General features: G+C 46.9%; 1 protein-coding gene across 2 annotated transcripts in view; it reads right to left on the bottom strand.

Annotated features, from left to right (window-relative positions):
- Positions 1–213: 213 nt before the first annotated feature.
- LOC106732388 (uncharacterized) overlaps positions 214–22175 on the bottom strand; it is a 135373-nt gene continuing 113411 nt past the window's right edge. For both annotated transcript variants that reach the window (XM_025187467.3, XM_075900291.2), the window contains 6 exons: positions 21361–21570; positions 20891–21034; positions 19099–19256; positions 13601–13710; positions 8228–8337; positions 214–827 (listed from right to left, as the gene is read on the bottom strand). In XM_025187467.3, coding sequence (XP_025043252.2) covers positions 589–827; positions 8228–8337; positions 13601–13710; positions 19099–19256; positions 20891–21034; positions 21361–21570 — 971 coding nt within the window. In that variant the 3' untranslated portion in view covers positions 214–588. The remainder of the gene's footprint in view (positions 828–8227; positions 8338–13600; positions 13711–19098; positions 19257–20890; positions 21035–21360; positions 21571–22175) is intronic.

Below are 22175 nucleotides of genomic sequence, written 5' to 3'. Positions count from 1 at the left end.
CTTAATATTGAAGACCAGGTCCTTAGCTATGTAAACTGGTAAAGAGATACAAGACACACAGAGGAGAACTCAGTGGAGCTATATCACTTACTCTGAATCTGCCTTTACAGTATTTGTCAGCATGATACAAGACTGAGTATATTAATCCATTCCTGCAGCTTTAAACACCCTAAACAGCTGCAAAATCATCTAGCAAACAAAGCCATGTTTTCTAGTTCAGAGTTTATTGAACTGCTTAAAGAAAAAACACAGATGAAAACTTCTCCTGAGTGAAATACAAGACGATTTAAGGAAATATATATGACGAGTCATATTCTAGGGTTTTTCTGCTTTGCTGAAAATGGTGCTGGGTCAGACATATACAACTTGATGGACTGAGTCACTAGAGATGGTTGGGAGCTCTCAAAAAGAATAAAACACTAAACAAAAAGCAATTAAGACATTCAACACATTTCAAGTTAAAGTTTTTGTATCTGTTACAGTGCTCTAACCTCTGTCCCTTCTACTTTAAACCTCTTCCTCAAAGCCAAACCTTTGATCTGCAAAGGTTGGGATAAGATTGCCTTCTGAGCCCATAAACACAACAATCTAATTCAAGGGGTTGTTCCTTTGAGACTTGAAGGTCTTGTCGTCCCAGGAAGCCAAACTCTCCATCGCCACTTTACTACTCTGCTCTTTCCCACCAGTCTCTTCTACTGGCACATGTATTCTCCACCGGGCAGCTTTAAATGTAACAAACACACTCACAACAACTACAAAAACTGACACTAAAAGGGATGAGATCCACGTTGTCCACCACTTATATATGGAATCCTGTGCTCCAGGAACTGGCAAAACAAACAGAGAAAAAAATCAAAGATGCTAAACCTAAATACGGGTCTCAACCAATTCTGCACTAGTTTCCCCCTACTCCCCTCCGAACCCACTGGCTATAATGTCATTACCCAGGTTCTAAGTCAGCACAGAATGTAGCCCTCATATATTTAACCTTGATTGGGTTTGAATTTGTAAATTACTGGCTCAGATTGTAGGATGATGTCAGGTTGCTTTGCTGATGCACTTGGGCTGTACCTAAAGTTGACATAGCAGGACATGCAAGCAAAGATCACTCCAACATATGTGGAACTTCTAATGGCATAAGAGCAGCATAGATAGTCCTGGACTACTCATCTCCCTTATATCTTCCCTACACCTCACTGATCCCAACTTCTTGGGAAAATTGGCAGCCAGTGTAATTTAAGGTACGATGCTGGGCCAGGTACATCTACAGTGCACTCATAGAGGTGAATGCATAGAGCCCTGCAGATCCACAGATGGGAAGGTTACTAACCTTGTACAGTAACTGGAGTTCTTCGAGATTGTTGTCCCTGCAGGTGCTCCACCTTCAGGTGCGCCAGTGCTGCTGCACTATGGGTCAGAGACTTTTGATAGCAGTGCCCCCCCTCCCCTGGTTGGCTGTGCACGCAGAATGTCGGTGCACGGTGCTTGAAATGACCATCCCGAGCACACAGTCAACTGCTTCCTTACTTCCTTCTCTGACCTGGATGTAGTAGAGTCCGAACCAGAGGGGAGGAGGGTAGGTGGTGGAGCACCCACGGGGACAACCATCTCGAAGAACTCCAGTTACTGCACAAAGTGAGTAACCTTCCCTTCTTCTTCGAGGAGTGTTACCGTGGGTGCTCCACCTTAAGGTGACTACAAAACAGTATTCATGCTTGGTGGTGGGTGCTTCGGTAGTGTTGACTCAGTAACTGCGAGTATGGTCCGGCCAAAATGCATGTCTATGTCTGCAAATGACTGGATGGCGAAATGCTGCATGAATGTGTGAGCTGAGCCCCATGTGGCAGCTTTGCAAATGTCTTCTGTTGGTATGCCCCTAAGGAAGGTTATTATTACTGCCATTACTCTTGTGGAATGAGCACGTATGGTTGCCAGAGGCGCCTTCTAGGATTTGTTGTAGGCTAGATGTATGCAACCCGAGACCAGTTTATTTGGATATCGGTAACCCCTGTGATCTCTCTGTAAATGACACAAAGGGTTGTGGAGATTTTGGAAAGGCCTCTGTAGATTTTATATAAAAGGCTATTGCCCTGCAGATTTCAAGGTTGTGTAGTGCCCTTTCTCTGTTGTCCTTAAGAGGTTTAGGAAAGAAGATGGGTAAGTATATGGGTTCATTGCAGTGAAAAGAGGTAAGTACTTTTGGGAGGAAGGGCGGGTTCGGAGGACCACCTTGTCCTTATGAAATGTTGTGTATGGAGGGTCCGCCATTAATGCTCCTAGCTCCCCAATTCTTCTTGCAGAGGTAACTGCAACTAGAAAAGCGACCTTCATTGATAGGTATAGAAGGGAGAATGTAGCCAGTGGCTCGAAGGACTTGTCCACAAGTGCCCTGAGGCAGGGCCGGCCCGAGCCCTTTTGGCGCCCTGGGCCCGGGCGCACAGCACCATCCCCTGGGGCGAACGGCGCAAGCGTGCGCCAGCCATGGCTGCTGGTGTGCAGCCCGGAGCCCACCCCCGGGGGCGCATGGTTCATGCGCTGCCCAGCCTGGCCCAGCTAGCGCTGCTGGCACACGCGATGGGCCGTGCAGGGCCCCGCAGCCGTGGGGGGAAGGGCGCCATGGGGCCGGCACTGCGGGGCTGACGCTGCAGGAGCCAAGTGCACAGCTCCTGATGGCAGATGTAAGGGACACCGCGTGTCCCTTACAGCTGCCATCAGGCACCCCCATCGGTTGGCACCCTGGGCAGCTGCCTGGCTTGCCCATGCCTCTGTCCGGCCCTGCCCTGAGGATGTGGTTGAGATGTCTTGCTGGAATTGGGGTTTTTTGTAGTGGAAACAAATTGTGTAGGCCTCTGAGGAATCTTTTTATGGATGGGTGAGTGAGAGCTAAATAGCCTTGTACTGGTGGGTGTAGTGCCGCCATGGCGGCAAGATGTACTTTAATTGAGCTTACAATTGGTAATCCTGAGTTGTGTAGTTCTAGCAGGTGAGTACTTTTGGAACCCCTGCCTCTGATGGGGTGCAGTTCTGTTTTGAGCACCAGGTTGAGAACCTACGCCACTTTTATGTTTTTCTGATTGCAGGTCTGTGACAGTTCAGAAGAATTTGTCGTACTTCCTGAGGGTACTTCATTTCTGCGGACATCAGCCAATTAGCATCCACGCGTGAAGAGTGTGTGGATCTTTGGGTGGTGTATCTGCCCGTCTTGCTGTGTGAGCAGAGATCGGACTGGTGGGAGGCAGCACGGTGGATGTACACTCATCTGTAACAGGTGCCAGGTCTGCCTGGGCCAGCTCGGGGCTATGAGTATAACTTTGGCTCTGTCCTACTTGATTTTCAAGAGGGTGTGTTGGATCAGTGGAATTAATGGAAAAAGCATACAGGAGGGGTGCTGCCTATTTTATGCTGAACACATCCCCCAAAGATTGGGGCCCCAAGCCCACTGTGGAGCACTAATACGGGCAGCTCTTGTTTCTGTGGGTGGCAAAGAGGTCCATTATGGGAAAACCCTACGTCTGAAACAGATTGTTCAGTATGGTGGGGTTGATCTCCCACTCATGTTTTTGTGCGAAATTTCTGCTAAGGCAGTCCATGTGGATGTTGTCCTTGTCTGAGAGGTAGGTTGCAATCAGTGTTATGTTCCTCAGGATGCACAATTCCCACAGTTTCATTGCTTCACAACATAGCTGGTAAGATCATGCTCCCTCTTGTTGGCTGATGTAGTACATTGTTGTGACATTGTCCATCAATATCTGAACCGTTTTGTTCTGGATCATTGGTAGGAAATGGATGCATGCATTGCATACTGCCCGGAATTAGAGTACATTTATGTGCTTAGCCTCCTCCTTGTCCCATATGGCCTCCACAACCTGCTTGTCCAAATGGGCTTCTCACCCCTTTAGTGAGGTTTCTGTTGTGATTGTTAGCGTTGCAGGTGGTTGCTAGAATGGGACCAATTTGCACACGTTTTGATGCAGTGTCCCCCACATGAATGTGGACTTTATTTTGTTGGCATGGAAAAGTTTCTGTTTATGTGGTGCAAGTAGGCTTGTATACTGTCCTTAACCAGGCCTGTAGCAGTTTCATGTGCAGTCGGGCATGTCGTACCACAAACGTAGCTGCTGCCATGTGTCCCAGTAGTTGTAGGCACTTCTGTGCTATTGTCGATGGGCTGGTGTTAGGGATATCAGGTCTTTGATTGTTGCGAACCTGTGTGCTGTGAGTGACACCATTGCTATTTTGTAATCCAAGTGTGCTCCTATGAATTCTATGTTCTGCGTGGGGGTGAGCACACACTTTTCCAGATTTAGCTGTAGGCCCAGAGTATCAAACAACTGTTCTGTTGGCTGTGACTGCCTGCTCTGTGTCACACACTGCGGTGCCTTTTAGCAGGCAATCATCTAGGTATGGGAATATGGTGATGCTGCCTTTCCGTAGGTGGGCCGCCACCACTGCCACTACCTTCGAGAAGACTCTTGGGGTGGTTGAGAGCCTGCAAGGCAACACTTTATATTGAAAATGTAAGTCCCTATAATGAAGCGAAGGAACCTTCTGTGGGCCGGATGTATCAAGATATGAAAATATGCGTCCTGAAGGTTGAGGGTGGACAGCCAAATTTCCTTTTCCAAGGTAGGAAAGATGGTGGCTGGGGTTTCCATCTTGAACCGTTGCTAGCAAACAAACCAAGTGAGTCTTCGGAGATCCAATATTGGTCTCCAACCCCCCGTTTTCTTGGTGGTGAGAAAATTGTGGGACTAGAATCCCTGCCCCTTGTGTGGTGGAACCTCTTCTATGGCCCCTAATTATCAGAGGTGTTGAGCCTCTTATGCGACCACATGCTTGTGTTCAGAGGGGTCCCTGAAAAAGAACAGGGAGAGGGGTTGGGAGTGGAGTTGGTAACGAATGGCATGCAGTAACCCATTTTGATGATCTTCAGCACCCACTTGTCTGTGCTGATGGTTCACCATGCTTGATAAAATGCAGCTAATCCACTGCCAAATATTGTACAGGGTTTGTACTGCTGCCTTGGAAATGTCGGTGCTGTCTGACCCTCGACCAGACCTTCATAACACCTGTGGTTGTGGGTTGTTTAGTAGCTGCCTGGTCAGAGGCTTGTCTGCACCTGTTCGGTCTTGGTTGGCATCTGTTGTTGTAGTGTCTTGGCTGTAGTTTAAACAGGATTGGTTTATCTCTGTGTAAAAGATCTTCCCTCTTTTCTTTTATTCAGAGGTGTGTGATGCCTAGTGTCTTCAGTGTGGCTCATGAGTCTTTCAGAATATGTAGCGAGGCATTGGTGGATTCAGCAAACAGCTTCGTGCCTTTGAATGATAGATCTTCAACCATGTACTGGACCTCCCTTGGGAAGCTTCAGAGTTGGAGTGACGAAGCACATCTAATGACGACTGCTGACACCAGGGATCTTGAGGCTGTGTCTGCTGAATCTAGTGTGGCCTGTAGGGCTGTTCTGGAGATTAATGCTCCTTCACTGATGTTTGCTTTGAATTGTTCTCTTCTATTGTCTGGAAGATCTTCAATAAAATTTGCAAGTTGATCGAATGTGTGATGTGTATACTTTGAGAGGAGGGCTACATAATCTGCAATTTGGAGCTGAAGGCTGGCTGATGAGTAATCTTCCTGCCCATTAGATCCAGGCATTTTCAGTCCTTATCAAAGGGGACTGTGCACATGGCCTGCTGTTTGCCCCTCTGATTAACTGTTTTGACCACTAGGGAGTTTGGCATGGGATGTGTGACTAGAAAGACTGCACCTTTGGGGGCCATGTAATACTTGCGGTCAGATCTTTTGCAAGTTGGTGGGATTGTGGCCAGCATCTGCCATATGGTTTTTGCAGGGTCCATGAGCGTTTAATTCATGGGAATCATGAGTCTGGCCTGTTGCAGAGCATGTAGAATACTCATCAGCTTATACTGAGTCTCGAGCATAGCTGTCAGAGATATTTCCAGTGTATCTGCCACACATTTTAAAAGTTCCTGAAATGATCTGAAATCTTCCCCCGCGTTTGGTGGTGAGGGCATGATTGTGTTGTCAGGCAATGAGGAAGAAAGGTGTGTAGGTGAGGACGAGTCTGATATTCACTCTGTTCCTGTGAAGTTGCCTTCCTCTTTGTTCTCTGAAAAATAGGATTGATCAGGAGAACAAGTACTGGGGACCTAAGGCTTGGGTGTCTGTGGCAGCTACAGATGCTAGGGCTGCTGCCCTCTATGTGCTGCCCACAGGTCCCAATATGGCCAGTTGGCTGGCATGGTTGGAGGGGGCATGGTTGGAGGGAACCATTGTGGTTGTTGCCACTGCTGCACTTGCTGCATTGGTTTGGGTGACAAAGTTCTGGGAGTAAGTATCTGCATAGGTTTGATGGCGTCATCATTGTCACTCCTTATGGACAGTACTGAGGTAGGTGTTGAGGAGACACTGTATTTTGTATTAGGGGTGCCATCAATCCCAAAGAATGGCATTCCTGGCACTGATGCCACCATTAGTTCTGCTGCGATGGTAAACTGAGGCAGCGTAGGTAGGGGGAGGGGAATGGGCACTGGCAGGATCTGGATCATTGGTACCAGCATTGTAGGTTGAGCCAGTGCTGGCTGCTTGTTAAGTGCTTTCATGCGCTTCCCTGGTGCCGAGGCCTCATGAGCTTGCTCAGCAGAGCTCGGTGCCAGTGCTGATTGAAGTCTTGTCTCTTTATGCACTAAAGGCACTTTCACTGGTGCCCGCATGGAGCTTGTCAGTGTTGGCGCCAAGCTCAGCAAGCGTGAGGAAGGTTGGATCTTCTCTTTGGAGTCTTGGCTTTTGTGGGTGCCAACCCCATTCCCCGTATGTTTCTCCTGCAACTTAGCAGCAGTAGGCACAGATGCGGGATTTCTATATGCCTGGTGCTTTCTGGGAGGAGAGTCAGAGCCTGATGAACATTGGGACCTCTTTTGGGGGAATTTTAACCCTGTCCTTATCCTTGGGGCTTAGGCAAATGGGAGCCCCCTTATCAGAAGCCTCCGCATTGGACATAAATCCAGGGGGCGAAGTCTTGTCTGGGTACGAGGACATCTTTGATGAGTTCTCAAGCTGGTCAATTTCAGGCAATGCGAGCACTGTTCTGTGTTGTGGTTCACAGCAATGGACGCACTCAACATGTCCAGGTACGAAACTGAGATTGACAATTTGCAAAATACACACTTTTTAAATCCTGGGAAGCCAGGCACGTCCCAGGAAGTGTTAAAATGTAAAAGGTCTCAGACGGTTGAGACTGGCAGTCTTTACACGCAGTGTAGATTGCGGCTTGTGAGAGAGCGGAGGAAAGAAATTCTCTGCTTTATTGTTCTTTTTTTTTTTAAAGAAACAACAATCTCTAACTGGCTAATGCTAAAACTAACATTAAATGGCTAATTCTACTCTAAACTACTAACGTTTGTAATGGGGGCAACTGCTCTGCTGTGACTGAAGCCTACGGCAGTCAGAAAAGAACTGAGGCGGCAGTTGATTGTGCACGCGGGATGTCTGTTTCAAGCCTTGCACATCGGCATTCCGCATGCACAGCTGACCAAGGTGGGGCACTGCTATCAAAAGTCTCCGACCAACAGTGCTGCAGCAGCACTGGCACATCTTAAGGTGGAGCAGCCATGGGAACACTCTTTAAAGAAGAAATCTGCTTTATATCCACGAGCATCCGCATCTGCAGATGTAGATGCAGATATCCATGGCTCATTTTTGCAGATAAAGATGCGGATACAAAATTTTGTATTGCACAGGGCTCTATGATTGCAGCTTGAAAAGCTATACCTGCACAAGCTTTAATCTAGTCAGCATGGCTCAAATAGCAGGGAAGTTGTGGGGGTACAGACTAGCAACATCAGACCATACCCACGCTGGTTTCCAGTGGGTTTGTCTAGCCTGTGCTACTGCTTCTTTTGAGCCATGCTAGCTAGGTTAAAGCTAGTGTTGGTACATGTACACAAGCTATGATTACACCACTGCCTACACAGTGATATGCCCATGGTCCAGGATTAGGAGTGCATTGAGTCTGGTGTATCTTGTAAACACATTGGAGCTCCTCTCTATACCAACGCAAGACTCTGGCTGGGTGTAGGCAGTTCCTACAAAGGGAGAGGAATCCTGGTCAGGGTATGAAGCAGCAGATGAGCTTTGGAAAGCTGCACCTGAGGCATCTTTCTGGCATTTTGCTGTACAAGGCGCAACTGTATTCAAGGTGCACTCTCACCTGGGGCTCCCTTGCAGATCCAAGAAGCCCGTTCAGAGCAGGCAAAGGAAATGAAGGTTCCAGATGCGGGCTTAATTTGCACACATAAATCTTGAACTGCTCTGAAACCCCTGCAAAGTAAAACAAAGCACTTTTACAGATAGCTGCAGCGGCACAGGAGCGGCACAGAAGCCAAGCAAACAGAGCTGTAAACAGGGGAGTTTGAGTGGGAGTTCCGTTGGAGGGGCAGTGTGCTGGGAGAGAAGCTGAGCCCTGATTAGGGGGCGGGACTTCACTGATTAGGGGTCCTATAAAGGTAGCCTTCTAGTCAGGCAGTGGCACAGATAGCTGCAGCGGCACAGGAGCAGCAAACAGAGCTGTAAACAGGGGAGTTTGAGTGGGAGTTTGTAAAGGGAGTTTGGATTGTGGGACTTGTTTGGAGTTTGTTTTTGCTGTGGAGAGGGTGTTTTGGTTTGTTTTTGTGTTCACCGGACTAATAGGATTTTGGTGAGAAAGTAGATAAGACACAGAGGCATTAGTGGCCATGGCCCAAGTAGTAGAGAACACAAGGAGGATGATTGGATGTGGTAGCTGCGGTATGTACATGATTCTGGAGGGGGTACCTGAAAGGAGTTTTGTTTGCATGAAGTGCCGCCTCATAGAGCTGATGGAAGAAAAGATCCGAGGACTGGAGATGCAGGTGGAAACTCTGGTCGAGTTTAGAAGGGGGTTTGAGCAGATGATGGGGCAAAGGCATGATGTGGCTGAAGGGGAAAGCTTAGTTGAGCCAGATATGCAGATGGAAGCAGGATCAAGGGCCTCAGAGGGGGGACCTGCTGGGCGAAGAAAATGGACAGTGGAAGCATGTGACTCAGAGGACCAAGCAGAGGAAAAGATGGGTCAGTGAAGGAAAAACAGAGCTCAAGAACAGGTATGTGGAGCTGGAAAATGTAGAAGGGGTACAGCAGGTAGATAATGAGGATGGAAGGGTAAGGAAGAAGAGAAGAGTGGCTAGTCCCATAGATAAAGGGGAAGACTTAATGGAGACAACACCAATAATGAGCATTACAAGGGAAAATAGGAATGGCAAGGACTTGCAGCCAGAGGAAGCTAGAGATAGACCAGAGAATTGCACTATCACTAGGAAAAGGCAGGTCTATGTGATTGGGGACTCCTTATTGAGAAAAATAGATAGGCCTGTAACCAGAGCTGATCCAGAGAATAGAAGGGTGTGCTGTCTGCCAGGTGCTAAGATAAGAGATGTGGAACTGAGGTTGAAGAGAATTATTAAGGGAGCAGGAAGGAATCCATTGATCATCCTTCATGTAGGAACAAATGATACGGCTAATTTCTCACTGGAACGAATTAAGGGAGACTATGCTAGGCTGGGGAGGATGCTCAAGGAAATTGAGGCTCAGGTGATCTTTAGTGGGATTCTGCCTGTTCCTAGAGAAGGGCAACTAAGATGTGACAGGATTATGATGATCAATAGATGGCTTAGGCAGTGGTGCTATAAGGAGGGCTTTGGGATGTATGGTCACTGGGAGGCATTTATGGACAGAAGACTGTTCTCTAGAGATGGACTTCACCTAAGTAGGGAGGGAAATAGACTTCTAGGATGGAGGCTGGCTCAACTTATTAAGAGAGCTTTAAACTAGGAATTTGGAGGAGACGGTTGGGAGATGTCCAGGTAATCTCTACGCCAGATTTTAACACTGAGAGGGAGGAAAACGAAGTAAGAAAGGATATAGCTGGGGGTAGGAGAATGAACATGAGGAAGGGTGGGGTGGATACTAGTCTGATAGGTAATATTGGAGGTATAATGTCTGTGCCAAATTGGGTAAAGAATGTGAATGAGGCCAAACAGCAACAATTAAGATGTTTGTACACCAATGCGAGGAGCCTAGGTAACAAAAAGGAGGAACTAGAGCTATTGGTCCAGGAAGTGAAACCAGATATTATAGGAATAACAGAAACATGGCGGAATACTAGGCATGACTGGAGTACAGGTATTGAAGGGTATGTGCTGTTTAGGAAAGACAGTAATAAGGTTAAAGGTGGTAGAGTCGCATTGTATATCAAAGATGAGGTAGACTGTAAAGAAATAAAAAGTGATGGAATGGAGAAGACAGAGTCCGTTTGGGCAAAAATCACATTGGGGAAGAAAACTATCAGATCCTCCCCTGGGATAGTGCTTGGGGTGTGTTCTAGACCACCAGGATCCAATTTGGATATGGATAGAGACCTCTTTAATGTTTTTAATGAAGTAAATACTCATGGAAACTGTGTAATCATGGGAGATTTCAACTTTCCAGATATAGACTGGAGAACAAGTGCTAGTAATAATAATAGGGCTCAGATTTTCCTAGATGTGATAGCTGATGAATTCCTGCATCAAGTAGTTGCTGAACCAACAAGGGGGGATGCTATTTTAGATTTGGTTTTGGTGAGTAGCGAGGACCTCATAGATGAAATGGTTGTAGGAGACAACCTTGGCTCGAGTGATCATGAGCTAATTCAGTTTAAATTAAATGGAAGGATAAACAAAAATAAATCTGAGACTAGGGTTTTTGATTTCAAAAGGGCTAACTTTAGTAAATTAAGGAAATTAGTTAGGGAAGTTGATTGGACTAAAGAAATTATGGATCTTAACGTGGAGGAGGCCTGAAATTATTTTAAGTTAAAGTTGCAGAAGCTGTCAGAAGCCTGTATCCCTAGAAAAGGGAAAAAATTTATAGGCAGGTGTGTTAGACCAAGCTGGATGAGCAAGTATCTCAGAGAGGAGATTAAGAAAAAGCAGAAAGCATATAAGGAGTGGAAAATGGGAGGGATCAGTAAAGAAAGCTACCTTATTGAGGTTAGAGCATGTAGGGATAAAGTGAGAAAGGCTAAAAGTCAGGTAGATTCTTTAGGAGTTTGTGTTGTTTCTCCTGGACCTCCCTCTCCCTTCTCTCCTATTTAATTATGGTTTTGGACATCCAATACTCCGGTTATCTGACGTGGGCTGTGCCCACAAAAGCTCATGATACCATCTACATGTTTTGTTAGTCTTTAAAGTGCTACCATACTATTTGTTGTTTTTTAAGTTTTTACTTCCTGACTGGTAGCCACCCTTTTAAATAGGTCCTGGAATTGCTTAATATCATCAGTGGGTGTTGGGTCATTTGGAATAACCACTACATCAGGAGTGGAGGATGAATTATCATTTGGTGCTATATCAGACCCGTGGACCGCTGGGTCATCCTCAATCTGTCATTCCTCTAGATCTGAGCCTTCAGATGGGGAATGTGATGCATCTGAGTGTACAGAGTGACCTTCGTGCAGGTGTAGGCAGTCCAGTGGAAGTGTGTTGTGGTGTCCAATACGATAGGGGGACCATTGTCTGCAATGCATGTCATAGCAATACCAATCAGTGTGCCATGGAGGATGTTGGTAATGCGGTGGTCTGTATGTCCCATAACGTGCATGTGCCCTATCTGGGGAGGAGTGCTGCGAGGAGAACATGCTCTCTGTATCCTCGTGGTAGGCACTGAATTGTGATAAGGACAGTGACTATGGCGAGCCCCTTGTTCATAGTGGGGATTGTGAATGGCGTCGTAGTGAAGGCTCAGGAGAGGACAGGATTCCTAGACTGCCTGTCATGTCCTGGTGGTGCTTGTGTTTTGCAACCTGAGGAACAGTGATGGAATGCAGGCTTGTGATCCATTGCTGCGCTGGTCGGCACTTGTGGTGGTGGCATGGGTGTAGCACTGGTCAGCACTTGTGGTGGTAGCATGGGTGGTGGCATGGGATCTAGAGTTAGGGCATGTCTAGACTACATCCCTCTTGCGAAAGAGAGATGTAAATTAGACATATCAAAATTACAAATGAAGCCAGGATTTGAATTTCCCACGCTTCGTTTGCATAATGGCAGCCGCGTGTTCTTTCAAAAGCAGGTATTTTGAAAGTGAAACCGCCATCTAGACGCGGTTCTTTTGAAAAAATGCTCTTTTTCAAAAGATCCTGTACTCCTCAAACAATGAGGTTTACAGGATCTTTTGAAAAAGGGATTATTTCCTGAAAGAACTGCGTATAGACAGGAGTTTCACTTTTGAAATACCCATTTTTGAAAGAATGCATGGTTGCCATTTTGCAAATAAAGCACAGGAAATTCAAAACCTGGCTTCATTTGCAATTTCGATATGTCTAATTTACATCCCTCTTTCGCAAGAGGGATGTAGTCTAGACATAGCCTTAGTGTGGACTACTAGGGGGCGGCTGGAGGTAGCCCCATCGGTTTCCTGTGCCGCAAGTGAATATTGTGTCATAGGTTGGCAGTGTGCCAGGGATCTTGAATGTGCCCACGTTGAGGCAGGTGCCCTTAATGCCAGTGGTGCCTCTGACACCATAGGGCCCTTGCTAAATGCCCTTTTTATGGTAGCTGATTTTGAGGGCTGTTTCAAATATGTCTTTGAGCCTGTTATTGAGGAAGCTCGAGACTTTGCTGTGCCTGAAATGGTTGACTCATCTCCTTTGCTACTTGAGGGGGGAGAGGAGACTGGTGAAGGTGTAGGTTCTGAGTGTGTTCTGGGAGGAGAAGGGCTTGGATGTTTGCCCTGAGACGTTGCACTTGAGCCCTTATTGCTCCCTTGATAATTATGGGGGTCCAGGGCTCTATTCATAGACTGCGTGTGCACTGTGAGCTCCCTTTATCTGAGAGCTCTGGGTGTGAGGCTACGGCAATGGACGTATTTCTGAGGTACATGTGTGTCCGCCAAACAGCGTATACATTCGCTGTGGGCATCAGAAGCTGGCATAATTTCTCGGCATTTGCCGCAACTTTTCTCCTCAGGAGAGAGTCTGACATGTCTTCCAGAAGCTATCTACAGCTGTACAAGCAGCTGAGACTGTTTGTGGGTCGCTGGTTTCTGTTTCCTTTTTTCTTTTGTTTGCTTGCTGCGGCTTGCTCCTGCGCGGCAGTGAAAGCTGGTAGCGGCAGCTTTTTTTCCTTTTCCTTTTGGGCAGTGGAGAAGGAACTGAGAAGCAGGCTGTGCGTGCTACTTCAAAGGCGGGAGCACTGCTCTCCACTCGCGCATGCACAGCCTGCCCAATCATTGCTAGCAAAGTCTCCGATCTGAAGTGCCAGGACGAGCCTGACACCAACTGTGGAGCACCCACGGGGACATCACTCGAAGAAGAATTTGGTGTTCCTAGCACTTACTTACAGTTTAGAAGGAATTCTTGAACAACAGGACAGGCAGGCAGGCAGGCAGACTCGCTCACTTGCTCATAGACAAACTCTCTCAAATATATTGTAAGCAACTGAAATATGGCCAAGAAAACTTCCCCATGATCTTATCACCCCTAAATAAAGGAAAGGTGAAGTGAATGAGAAATGGAAACTACTTATTTTACCAACGTGGAATTGCTCCATCTCCATCAGCCATGATCCAGGAATTTGACTGAAGTTTATAGCTCAGGCTTCCAACCCAGCTTTTTCTAGTGATGACATTAGCTATCCATCTCTGCAAAGAATTAGAAGAAGCAGTGTTGGAACATGCACCATGGTAGAAATACATACATAAATGCAAGCCCTGAATAGTTAAACATGAAATGCAACCTCATTTTGAGTGAATGGTATTTATGTGGACACATCTGCAGCTGAGGATTTGGTCCGTTTCTCTTGGATTTTTTTTTAACCTAGTAATGAGCAGTTTGAAGTACGTGTAGCTCTTGTGACAAAGTCCCTTGGTAGCTCCCTGGTGGTTCTGCGCTGCTTGGCGGTTACTTGAGCACCTCAGAGACTCACAGAGCCCACTTTGTTGGCCTGGTATTTCCCTAGAGGCAAGAGTCCCCGTTTACCGAGTCATTCTCATCACAGGCCAGTCCTTGGGGTTCAGCATTTCCATGCTTGCTCAGCTCTGCTCTCCAGCTCTCCTCTGTGCGCCTTCCAAAAACTCCGCCCCTGCTGCCTGGGAGGAATCCTTTTATAGGAATCCTGGAGGCCTTCATTGGCAGAAGGTGCTTAATTAACCCCAGCTGCAAGATGCCTCCTAATTAGGCCTCTATTTTCTACTCTAGATGCTGGGCTGTGTTCAGGTGAGGCTAATTTGGAAACAAGAAAGCATTAACCCACCTCCCAGTATTGCTGCCTTCTATCAGGGTATGTCGACACTACAAAGTTAATTCGAACTAACGGACGTTAGTTCGAATTAACTTTGATAGGCGCTACACAAGCACTCCGCTAGTTCGAACTTAATTCGAACTAGCGGAGCGCTTAGTTCAAACTAGGAAAACCTCATTGCACGAGCACTAAGCCTAGTTCGAACTTACTAGTTCGAATTAAGGGGTGTGTAGCTCCTTAATTCGAACTAGGGGGAGGCTAGCCCTCCCCAGCTTTCCCTGGTGGCCACTCTGGCCAACACCAGGGAAACTCTATTGCCCCCTTCCCGGCCCCGGACCTCTTAAAGGGGCACGGGCTGGCTATGGTGCCCGTGCCAGGTGCAAGCCTGCCAGCACCCAGCCAGCAGACCCTGCACCTGGCACAGCTCGAGCCAGCCACCCGATGCCCCCCAGCCCTCCCCCTCTTCCCGGGACCAGGCTGGCAGCTCCCGGGAGCTTGTCCGGGACCGCAAGAGGCGGGCACCCGCCTGGTCCAGTGCGGACATCGTGGACCTCATCCACGACCTCCGCACTAGGCACAGGAAAGTGGCCGTCTAGGGCAGGAGAGCTGCCAGCCTGGCCACCCAGGAGCAGGTTTGCATGAAAATCAAGGTGGTCCACTGAGACCCCCGACCCTGAGCCTACAATGGCCGTACTGGGTCAGACCAAAGGTCCATCTAGCCCAGTAGCCTGTCTACCAACAGCGGCCAACACTAGGGACCCTGGAGGGGATGGACCGAAACAATGACCAAGCCATTTGTCTCGTGCCATCCATCTCCAGCCTTCCACAAACAGAGGCCAGGGACACCATTTCTACCCCCTGGCTAATAGCACTCCCTGGACCCAACCTCCATGACTTTATCTAACTTCTCTTTAAACTCTGTTCTAGTTGTAGCCTTCACAGCCTCCTGCAGCAAGGAGTTCCACTGGTTGACTATTTGCTTTGTGACGAAGAACTTTCTGTTATTAGTTTGAAGCCTGCTACCCATTCATTTCATTTGGTGTCCTCTAGTCCTTCTATTATGGGAACTAATGAAGAACTTTTCTTTATGCACCCTCTCCACACCATTCATGCTTTTATAGACCTCTATCATATCCCCCCTCGGTCTCCTCTTTTCTAAGCCGAGAAGTCCCAGTCTGTTTAGCCTCTCTTTATATGGGACCTGTTCCAAACCCCTCATCATTGTAGTTGCCCTCCCCTCTCCCACCCTCTCTCTTCCCCTCTCCCACCTCCTTTTCCCAATCTCCCCCAGTTTTGTTCGATAAAGAGAGATTCTATTTTTGAACACAATTTTCCTTTATTTTGTACATCAGGAAGGGGGGCTAGGGAGGGGTAAGTGAAAGGAGGTGAGGGAGGAATGGGGTACGAGCCCCTGATGGGAAGGACTGGGCTGGCTCTGCGGGCTTCTGGGGGTGGAGCCTCTCCTGCAGCCCCCCAATTGCCCCTCTCCCCAGATGGCAGCCTGTGGCAAGTGCAGCCAGTCTGATGGCCGAGTGCTGTGATGTGCCCAGTGTGGGTATTCCGGGCAATCCAAGCCAGGACTGCTTTGCAAGAACTGTCTGTCCGGGGTGGGGGTCGGGTCCCTTTAAGCACAGCCCTCGGCTAGCCTGAGACAGCAGCTCCACGCTTTAAGTCCGTGGTCCCCAACCCGGGGCCCGCGGGCGCCATGGCACCCACCGGGCACTTCACATGCGCCCGCGGAGCAATCTGGGCTGGCCCCACCCCCGGGAGTGCGGCAGGTGCCAGCCCCGGGCGCATGGCCGGCCCCGGCCCCAACCCCCGGTGCGCCGCGCGTGCCGGTGCCGACCCTGACCCCCGCCCCCGGGTGCGCAGTGCGTGCCTGTGCCCGTGCCCGTGCCCTGGCTCTGGCCCTGGCCCCCGCATTTGCCCTTGCCGGCCCTGGCGCCGGCCTTGGCCCCGCCCCCGGGGGCGCTGCACCAGCCCAGGCCCTGGCCCCGGCCCTGGCCCCAGGGGCACCGCGCGGAACCTGGGCAGCCCCTGCCCGGGATCGCAGCACATGCCGGTTCTGACCTTGGGCGTGCGGTGCATGCTTGGCCCCGCCCCCAGTCACGTGGCCTGTGAGCGGCCCCGCCCCCATACGCGCAGCGCGTGAGCAGTCCCGCCCCCAGGCGCCCGGCAGCCCCAAAACATTGGGGACCACTGCTCTAAGTCCTCATCTGATGCCCTGCTGGCACTGCTTCCGGCCATCCTTAACCCCGGTTCAGGATCCACTCTGTGTGGACATGCTAGTTTAAATTAGCAAAACACTAATTTGAACTAGTTTTTTAGTCTGGATGCGTTAGTTCGAATTAGCGCTGTAGTGTAGACATACCCTAACTTCTCTGCCTACAGTGTCCAGCCCGAGTATCTTTTAACCATTGCAAAATAAATGCATGGTGAGGTTTCTAGTGGACTTCACAGATTCTTCTGCTCTCTTTGACTTGGTTCTCTCTCCAGGAACAAACTTTTGCAAAAATTCATCATGCAGTTGTTAAGAAATTGTAACCATATGAAAAAATAACCTCTCCTGGCAAAGGATCTACATAGCTAAAGCTTGAGATCCTGACATTAAGTGGGACTTGACGGCTGTGTCTAGACTACATGCCTCTGTCGTCAGAGGCATGTAGATTAGACACATAGGCAAAGGCAAATGAAGTCGCGATTTAAATGATCGCGGCTTCATTTAAATTTACATGGCTGCCGCACTGAGCCGACAAACAGCTGATCAACTGTTTGTCCACTCAGCGCGCTAGTCTGGACGCTCCCCTGCCGACATCAAAGCCCTTTGTCGGCAGCCCCGTTATTCCTCGTGGGCTTCATTTGCCTTTGCCAAAACAACAAATCTACATGGCTCCGTCGACGGAGCCATGTAGTTTAGACGTACCCTACCTGAATAAGGACTTCTAGCTCTAGTTCAACATTATTATGTTTATCTGATGAAAACATGAAGACCAGGAATTGAACAAGGTTAAAAAAAGAACCAGATACATTCATGGAGGATAGGTCCATTAATGCTTATTAGCAGGGCTCGCCGAACCACGGGCTCTTCCAGGTTGCAATCTACTCGCTATAAGCGAGTAGATTGCATTATTTGTCGAGCCCTGCTTATTAGCCAGGGTGGGTATGAACAGTGTCCCTAGCTTTTGTTTGTCACAGGGTAAGGCTCAGTTGATGATTACCTATTCTGTTCATTTCCACTGGGACAGGTGGCATTGGCCACTACTGGAAGACAGGATAGTGGGCTACATAAGTGGTTCCCAACCTTTTTGATACCAAGAGCTAGCAAACCCATTCACAAACTTTTTGTAGATCAGTATACAAACAATGAATATGCAAACATGCAAATTAAATATTGCCAGTCCACCAAAAGCCCAACCCCCAGTGCCAGCCCTAACCCCTAAAGCCCTCCACTCCTCCACGTGCCAGCCACTGACCCCAGAGTCACCTGCATCCAACCCCTCAGTGCCAGCCCCCCATCCCAAAAATCTCAGTGCCAGTCCCCCATCCCTTAGAAACTCCCACAGCACCAGAGCCCCCAGTACCACCTCCCAATAGTAGTCCCATCCCTAGAGGTCCTCCCCAGGGCCAGGCTTATCCCCACAATCCCCCCCCACTACTAGTTCAGCCTTCAGACCCCTCTCAGCACTAGCCCCGCCCCCCTCACCTAGCCCTGGGATGCTGCCCACATGGCTGTGGTTCTGGAGGCCAGGGCTGGGGAACACCGCCCAGTGCCTCCTCTCCTGCTGCAGCTGTTGGGAGAAGTGTGTCCTGCCCTGCCTCTCAGCCAACCAGCTGAGGAAGGGTCTCCTACTGGCTGCAGAAGAGTGGTTTGCTGCATGGTAGGAGAGCTGCACAGCACAGGGTCTCCTCTTGGCCACAGAAGAGCGCTTCCTTGCATTGCAGAAGGGCCGTGCGGTGCAGCAACACGCGGCCCTCCCACCACATAGGGAAGAACTCTTCCATGGTTGGGAGGAGACCCCATACCTGCCTGGCACTGATTGGTTGAGAGGCGGGGCAGGACATGCCTCTCCCAACAGGTACAGCAAAAGAAGTGTAGCACAGCCCAGGCCCCCAAGCCACTGGGGCCCGGCAGTTGGAAACTGCTGGGCTAGATGGACCTTTGGTTTGACCTAATATGGCCATTCTTATGTTCATGTAGAAGCCCCAATCATAGCACTGTCCAAACAAAACAAGAAGATGGTTCCTGCCCCCAAAAGCTTGCAATTTAAGTACAGAAGCTTCAGGGAGTAGTCGAGTTAGTCTGTTACAGAAAAAAACAACAAATGGTCTGGTAGCACTTTACAGACTAACAAAACATGTAGATTTTGTTAGTCTATGAAGTGCTACCAGACCATTTGTTGTAATTTAAGTACAGGTTTTATTCTGTTTCACTGTATCCAACCAGCTGGAAGACAGTTTACAAAACAACTAACAAATCTAGCCCCAGAAATCTTGGCATCAATGAATGATAGGTTGGGGCACTCCCTTAAGTGAAAAAGAACTGGAAGACAATGTTGGCAAACAAATAAATTACTGAAAGGGAGAGAATTATGTTGGCATGTTGTTCATGATAAAAAGAGAAAAACAAATCAGTGTTTTTAAGAAAAAAAGGAATCCAGTATGCTGAGATAAAAATATTTCAACAGTTCAGATGCAATGTAATGCAAAGCAATCCACATTTAAAGACTAGTGAAAACCTCAACGGCATCTCTTCATTAAGTATTAAAAATCCAATACATGTATGACTGACCTGTTCTTCCACGTTCTTTAATTTTATCAGTTGTGCCCCTTGAAACCGACTGCACATGAACTCTGCTTCACTCTTATTCAGAACCCCATATGGAGGGATATAGTAACAATTTCCACTCCAGTATTTCCAAGAGGCAAAACAGAATTTGCTTGTAAGATCTTTTTGAAACATGTAGACACACAAATTAAAAGTGCAACACACACAATGCACTATTACCCAGGCAAAGATACTATATAGTTGTTTGCAACTTAATGATAATATTGCACATGATTTCCTATAGAACTATAATACGTTATGTTGTATGCAGCATACAATAATACAGGACAAAGTGTATTTTAGTAGCTCATTAGTTGTGCTTTAGGTTCTTTCGTGTTTTATTAGCAGGCCACTAAAAGTTGCCCTTTTGCATCTTGTTAGCTGGTAGATGACTCTAAAAATATGTATAACAATTGCCGATGTTCATTTATGGAGACATTTTTCCACTCTGAGAAATCATGCAAAGTTGAAAGGTAAAAAGGAACAGGCAAGGAAAAAATTACTTCTCCACCCCTATTATTTTTCCTCCTTTACCAATCCTGTGATAGAGCCAGATCCACAGACCTTGAAGAGACAGTATCAACTTAACAGATCAATTGAGTTGTTTCAGGTGCTCCACTTGCTTTTAAATACCCCTGATAAATTTTGTGGCTTTACAATAACATGGTTCTATGTCTAATTTTTTTCTCTTCCTTGTTATTGTGTGAAACCCTCATTAACAATAGTGGAGTCTCCAAGAGCTAAGGAAAGAGGGGTACTGAATGTAAATAAAATGATGTCAAATGGATAAAACCTTAAAAAAACACAGAGAAAAATTACATACAATTGTTTTGCTACCTTCTCTATAGTAAGGCATTACTCCTAACAATCATTCATATATTATTTCAGAGCAGTATGATTTCATACACTGGGGCTACGTCTACACTGGCCCCTTTTTCGAAAGGGGCATGCTAATTTTAAACTTCGGAATAGGGAAATCCGAGGGGGATTTAAATATCCCCCGCAGGATTTAAATAAAGATGTCCGCCGCTTTTTTCCAGCTTGGGGAAAAGCCGGAAAAAAGCGTCTAGACTGGCCCGATCCTCCGGAATAAAGCCCTTTTCCGGAGGATCTCTTATTCCTACTTTGACATCTTTATTTAAATCCCGCGGGGGATATTTAAATCCCCTCGGATTTCCCTATTCTGAAGTTTAAATTAGCATGCCCCTTTCGAAAAAGGGGCCAGTGTTAGACGTAGCCTGGGATTATATCAATAATGCAGTCCAATCAAGCCAAATATGATTTAAAGAAACACACAGTACACCTTTGATAACTTATTTTGTTCCCAGAGCTGCTGTCTCTTGGTGCTTTACAAAAATTAGGCAGTTAATATTTACTGAAAAATATTGACTGAAGAAAGCACTTAGGCACATGCTTAAGTCCACCACTATTCAGAAAAGCTCCTAAACAAATGCATAACATTAACTTTAAGCACGTTTTAAGTCTTACTTACATACTTTCCCAAGTAGATATTGCTTTCTTGAGTCAGAGGCAATAAGAGACTGATCCAAAGCGAATTCAAATCAATAGAAACCTGAGCACCATTCTCCCTTCCCATCCACACACGGATCATTCATAAATACCTAGATACTACTAAATGAACTCTTATCAAACAGACTCTCCCAATGTCAAAAGGACCCATTCATAGAATGTGTACATCTAAACGTACAACTTCAGTAGGAAAAAAGCCATATTTTTCCCCAGCTGCAGTACTTACGGTATTCACAGAGTTCTATTTTGTTCCTTTCTTGACAGGTTACTGCACCATCACAGAGCCCTGTGAGTTTATTACACACAGCATAATTGAAACAGTTGGGGCATTTCTTTTGACAATAGGCACCATAATGTCCTTTGCTGCAAGCTGAAAGTAATTAAAAAGAATACACCACACTTAGGCATATCTTGAAATTTAAATAACTTAAAAAAAATTTTAAAAAATTGAGGACAAAATGCAAAATTATCTTAAAATATACCTTTCTTAGTATATTAAACTTCATACTAACACATGCTTTATGGGGTTTATTTTTTTCATTTCAATTTCAAACTTCCAAGGAATACAGAAAAATAAACAACAAACAATAACTGAATAGGAAACCAGTAATGCCTTCATTTCCTTTTCCATGCACAAACTTACAATGCTATTGCATTATCCTTTTCTTAATATAGTACTAACAAGAAGACAGTTACCACTTCGCAGGTACACAGCATCATGTCTGTTTTTGCTGAAGATCAGTTCTTTACCCGTGACTGGTATGTAATGCTTTCCCCAGTAAGTGACTCCAGAGCAATCTGCTTTTAAAATACAAGCTGACATAGCAAACTTCAAGGAGGTATATGTATCTCTCCCTAACGGCTTAGTGAGCAGTCTTCTGGAGTATTTCCAAAACATGCTGTCACCTGGAAGATTTTTAGAAAAGTATCCACAACTTTATCTTTGAATTTTACAGATTCAATCCCTATACTACTCTTTCTTCTACAGAGCAAAATGGGGGTGCTGAGGAACAGCAACCAATAGCACTCACATTTTCTCCAAACAGAAAGTGTAGCACTTCATGTCAATACATAGCAGTATGCATAGCATACTGGACTTTTGCTTTAAAGATCTGATCTAAAAAATGACACACAGTAAACAAGAGGTAGTCAACAGGAAGACCCCAAGCTAAATAAGAATGACTTTTGAACAGACCCGCAAATCTTTTTATTATCATTAGCTGGACTTACCCAGCGTTGCCTAGGAAACTGGAGGAACAAAATTTAAAAAAACAGAAGCTGGTCCTGACAGCCTCCAGCCACACCGCAGCTGCCAGTGCCTGACATCTGGCCATTATGGCAGACCCCCATGCTTTTCTACTGCCGCATAAAGCAAAATCTCTGACTCAAAAAAGAGGCATTGCAATGTTGAGAATCAGAGCTATTTGATTTGGCAAACTTAGATACAAAAGTCACAACAGAAACTATGTCTCTGTTTTCTTCCCATGTCTTGAGTCTTGGAGCCATTAAAA

Source organism: Pelodiscus sinensis, chromosome 16 (genome assembly GCF_052426305.1).
Source record: "Pelodiscus sinensis isolate ZL-2025 chromosome 16, ASM5242630v1, whole genome shotgun sequence".
NCBI classification, from domain to species: Eukaryota; Metazoa; Chordata; order Testudines; family Trionychidae; genus Pelodiscus; species Pelodiscus sinensis.
This window is presented reverse-complemented; position numbering and strand designations above follow the sequence as displayed.